This window comes from Coturnix japonica, assembly GCF_001577835.2.
Source record: "Coturnix japonica isolate 7356 chromosome 1 unlocalized genomic scaffold, Coturnix japonica 2.1 chr1random1322, whole genome shotgun sequence".
Lineage (NCBI taxonomy): Eukaryota > Metazoa > Chordata > Aves > Galliformes > Phasianidae > Coturnix > Coturnix japonica.
The window spans coordinates 1-5,315 of NW_015439005.1; the positions used below are offsets into that span (position 1 = coordinate 1).

The 5,315-nt window shown below is 43.5% G+C and overlaps 1 protein-coding gene across 1 annotated transcript; it reads left to right on the forward strand.

Annotated features, from left to right (window-relative positions):
- Positions 1-349: 349 nt before the first annotated feature.
- Positions 350-4,817, forward strand: LOC107306757 (probable 2-oxoglutarate dehydrogenase E1 component DHKTD1, mitochondrial). Its single transcript, XM_015850102.1, has 5 exons — positions 350-568; positions 1,939-2,094; positions 2,809-3,020; positions 3,967-4,161; positions 4,476-4,817. Exons 1-5 carry the CDS (start codon positions 406-408, stop codon positions 4,800-4,802), a joined length of 1,053 nt encoding a protein of 350 aa, XP_015705588.1. The 5' UTR covers positions 350-405; the 3' UTR covers positions 4,803-4,817.
- The last annotated feature ends 498 nt before the right edge of the window (positions 4,818-5,315 follow it).

The following is a 5,315-nucleotide window of genomic DNA, read 5'->3' on the forward strand; positions in this document are numbered from 1 at the left end:
CCTGGGCAACCTGATCTAGTAAAGGTGTATGTTTGGTGGCCCTGCCAGGCAGGGGGGTTGGAACTACATGATCCTTGAGGTCCCTTCCAACCCAGCTCATTCAGTGTGATTCTGTGCCCAAAACTGAACAGGTAGTACTGAGGTAAAACCTCACCAGCGTTTAGTATTGAGGGACGATCACCTCCCTGCTCCTACTGACTACAGCATTTCTGATACTTCAAACCCCCTTTCTGGTCAATGATGTGATAATACATCCATACTCCATCGCATACAGCAGACTAAGGGCAGAAAACACTCGTGCAGCACGTTCTACACGCCCCGTTTAACCGCACCGCCCCTCCCCGACCGGGGGCGTTGGCGGCGGCGAGGCCGGCGGTTGGCGGTGGGCAGCGGAGCGGAGCGGCCATGGCGGCGAGCACGGCTCGTTGTGCTCTGTGGAGATGGTCGTGGCGAGCCGGTTCGCGGCGATGGTACCGCACGGAGCGGGGGGTGTACGGCTACAAGCCGCGGAAAGCGGCGGGAGAGGGTTCGGCGGAGCCGCGTGGAGCTGGGGCGAACGGCAAAGCAGGTCGGGGCCGCCAACACACCGCCGGGCTGAGGGGAGGGCGGCGGGGGTGAGGGTGTGGAGAGAGGCTGTGAAGGGTCTGGAGCGTAGCAATGGGGTTGTGCTGTATCTATCTTATCTACGTCTTTTCTGTATGCATACGTAGAATTACGCTAGTATTAACTAATTACAGGGAATTCTTTTTGCTAGCAATGACTGTAGTGATTTTAGGTCGCTTTTATAGGATGGGAAAAAACAATTCCAAGCAGGAGACTTGAAGTTTTGAAGAAAGGTTGAGGGAGCTCAACTTGTTTAGCTCTGGGGAGACCACACTGCGGCCTTGCAGTGCTTGAAGGGAGTTAAGCAGCGGGAGGGCAGGTAGTGACAGGACAAGGGGAATGGGTTCAAACTAAAGAGGGGAGATTTAAGTTAGACATTTGGGAGTCATTCTTTACTCAGAGGTGAGGCATAGGTGCCCAAAGAGGTGTGGGTCCCCCATCTCTGGAGGTGCTCAATGCTGGGCTGGATGAGCCCTGGGCAGCCTGAGCTGATGGGGACACCCAGACCATGGCAGGGGGTGGAGCTGGAGGAGCTTTGAGGTCTCTTAAAGGCAAGTGCATGGAGTATGATTAGTTGGAAATAGGACTTTGCACATCAGTACCTTGCCATTCTTGAGTTGGGTGTACCTGTTACTGTAATGAGATTCAAAGCAAAACAAGTTAGCTTTACATATACAGGCTAGCAGGGGAATCATTGGGAGACATGGACCTGTTGGAGTGTATCCAGAGGAGGGCCACAAAAAGGATGGAACACCTTCCCTGTGAGGACAGGCTGAGAGAGCTGGGGCTGTTCAGCCTGGAGAAGGCTCCAGGGAGACCTGGGAGCAGCCTTTGAGTATTTAAAAGGTTGGGCTGTAAGAAAGGCAGCAGACTCTAGTAGACTCTGTTGTGATAATACAATAAATCGGTTTCAAACTTAAGAGGGGAGATTTAGACTGGATGTATGGAAGAAGTTTTTTACAGTAATGGCAGTGAAATATTGGGATGTGTTGCCCAGAGAGGTGTTGGATGCCCCATCCCTGGAGACACTCAAGGTCAGGCTGGATGAGGTGCTGAGCAAGTGTCTGTGTTCATTGCAGGGGAGTTGGACTAGATGGCCTTGAAAGGTCTCTTCCAGCTCATGATTCTATGAAATCTTGAGTAAACTTGCTTGAAAATTCCAAGTAACAAAATATAGCAGTCTGATGATAGAAGCTCTTGTAGGATGATAAAGATGAAAAACATCTTTCCAGCCAGAACCTAGAAGGTTATCAAAGGACTGAATACTCATGTGTTGGTGCTATAAATGCATTAGATGTGAGCATGTGCAGTATTCTGCTTTCTTTTTGTGTTTAGTTGACCATGCCCTTGCTCGTTTAATAACTGCGTACTCTGAACATGGACACAAAGCAGCCAAAATAAACCCACTGTTTGCTGGGCAAGCTGTTATGAACGTGGTACCTGAAATCCAAGAGTTGGCTGAAGTTCTTCAAGGACCTCTCATTACCACAGGTAAGTGCTACCCTATCACAGCAAGTTTTTGTCATGGATGATTTATTAGGAGGCTGTGTCCTCTGCACAGGAGTCAAATATTTAGTGGAGGTTCAATCAGTAATGTATTGTTGGATGGAAAATCGTTAACTTCAGCCTATTTACATGTTTGTGGCAGAGATCATCATGTAATGAATGGATACCTTCACACATCTTAGGATACCATGAATGTTTTTAGTTGTACTTAAATCTACTGATGTTATATATTAATTTTTTGTGTTGTTGTAACATTCTATGATTTAGTGTAGTTTCTGAGATTGTAATGAAGCTTCTGTAGCCCTTGATTATTGTCTCTCACTGTGGTCTTGAATAAATGTGTGTCTCTCAGTGCTATGTATCTTATCTACCTACAAAACAAGTGCTTACTAACTTCTGATGCCCGTGGGGTTGGAGCTCATTTCTCTGAGCCTCCAAATGAGTGCTGTACTCAAAAGCAGTGACCTGCTGTAATTCACATTAAAGTCTTTCTGAAAGACATTTTGAGTGCCTTGCAAATAAGCATGAGACTGTTGCATTAATATAATACTGAAATATTATATTAATGGTTTTAAATGAAAGAAAAGAAGTCAAGGGTATGAATTTGTACTCTCAAAATTTTAGTGTAATTGCAAGATACTGGTTTACTTCTTAGTGCTTCCACCCATCTCCCCACTAATAACATTTATTTCTGACCAGGGCTTCTCAACATGGGAAAAGAAGAGGCCTCCGTAGAGGATGTGTTGGCTTACCTTGACCATGTGTACTGCGGGCATATTTCCATAGAAACAAGCCAGCTCCCAACCTTGGAGGAGAGACAGTGGTTTACTAAAAGATTTGAAGAACTGAAACAAGAAGCATTTACAACGGAAGAGAAAAAGCACTTGTGCAAACTGATGTTGGAGTCACAGGTACCTTGTTCACTATTGCTCAGTTTAATTGAATTCTGCAGTTGTGGACCTTCTAATGCTCTGGACATCCCTATCTGTTTTACTAACTTTGAAGCACACGATGTCCTTCAAAGTTTTGAGAGCACAAACCAGAGTTGAACTGAGCCTTTAGCCATGTAGCTCTTCAGCAAAGGAACTTTTGTTCATAGTATGAACAAGAGAAAGGTTTATGGACTTGCAAAGTAGAGACAATTCATTCAAATATTTCTGTATTGTGAAAAACTTTCCTTTTCTCCCCCTTCTCTCCCTGCTTTATCAAGGACAGAAGGGTGGAAGAGCAGGACCTGTGAAGCTATCCCTGTTTCCAGTTTTCCAAGTGGTTATAGCATTAAATGTAACATGTAACAATAACTAAACAGAAGTATACGGCACATCTTATATTTTGTATTGCCTTCTTGGCAGTCAAAGGAATTTGTCTCTGAGAAAGGAGGGTGAAATCAGGACCCTTAAGAATCACACGTTGTTCTGAGAATGATCAGAACTGTATTTAAGTGTGTGGAATTGAACAAACACTTCTGTGTGTGATTAGTTTTGTATCTGTAATTCCTTAGAATTCAGTGTTTGTTAATTGAAAGTTGTTCAGCAATTGACTTGGATCTTTGGCTGTGGCTCAGTCTTCCCTTCTCAGTTACAGTCATCTTCTATTTTCAGTTTTCAGTTGCAAGACACTGCAGACACTTTGAGTGCTTCCAAAACTTTGTCAATTAAGAGAGCTGTCTAGGAGTTGGTGAATGGAGTCTTGTACTCATCATGGCTTCTGATCTTAAGACAGCTGGGGTGGAGAACTAGCTGAGATTTTTCAAGGGTTGTGCTTACATAGGTACAAATATAAATGATATTTCAGTTTTACAAATGGAAGACTGCTGATTAAAATTGCTTAATACTGAAGTTCCCCTGTTTTTAATAGGAGTTTGATCGCTTCTTAGCTACAAAGTTCTCTACAGTGAAGCGATATGGTGGTGAAGGAGCAGAGAGCATGATGGGCTTCTTCCACGAATTGTTTAAGATGTGTGCGTACAGTGGTGTGACAGATATCATTCTTGGAATGCCTCATCGTGGAAGACTTAATCTTCTCACAGGCTTGCTTCAGCTTCCACCAGAGGTAAGGGATTTGCAGTCTTACTGGCAGTTTATATGTGTCTGGTTTGTTTGCAATAAATATATTAGGTAAATGTTTGTCTTGTGAATGCTGAAGCAGTGAAAAAAGTTACCTTTGTGAGAGTGTATTCCCTTCGTAACAGTATCTCTGCCAGATTTCCCTGGGAGATTTATAAGAGAACTCTATGAAATGAGTTTATATGTTGGTATTTGAGGCATCCTGGCTGTCTCAAGAGTGGGAGAGCATATATTTCTGGGAATGTTTTTCTTTTTTGTATCAATCAGAAAAGAGATTTAAACAAGTTTGTTTCCATGCAGCTCATGTTCCGTAAGATGCGTGGTTTGAGTGAGTTTCCAGAGAATTCAGCAGCCATTGGGGATGTTCTCTCCCACCTGACATCTTCTGTGGATCTTGACTTTGGTTCGCACAGGCCTGTGCATGTCACCTTGCTACCAAACCCCTCACACTTAGAAGCAATCAATCCAGTGGCCGTGGGCAAGACACGAGGAAGACAACAGTCTCTGCTCGATGGAGATTACTCCCCAGAGAGCTCTGCACAGCCTGGAGACAAAGTTATTTGCCTGCAGGTATTTTGGTCACAACTTGTAGCTGCACTTTGTATGACTTCCCGGACCATCATGTGAACAGAAATGGTGTATATAAAAAATACCAAACAAGAACGAGTTAATGTAGAATATGAGGAACTGGGATCCTCTTTATGAAGAAAGTGAAGGGAAAGGAATAGATCTAGGTGCCATATATGAAAGTATTGGCCTTTAAACAATTCCAGTTCCTAGATTTTCAAAGAAATGATTCTACTTCCTTCCTTGATTTTTGATACCTTGCACTGAGGGCTTTTGCATTTAAACTACCACTGCTAGCCTTCTTTTAGTTAAATGGGTTTTGAGAAGAGTTAACAACAAGGTTGAAAAATATACAGCAGGACTTAGAATTTTGTCATTTTATCATGGTACTGTTGAAATAAGTCTTTGTGCTGTCTGGAATTGGTTCTTAATCTCTTTTTTGTGTTTCTTTTCCACTTCTTTTCCTAGTGTATCTGCTCTTGTCTCTGTTTGACTAGGTATAAGTCATGGTTCACCACTATTTAACTTGCAGCAAATCCTACAGTGAATGGCTTGCTGTTGTTCAGTGGTCAC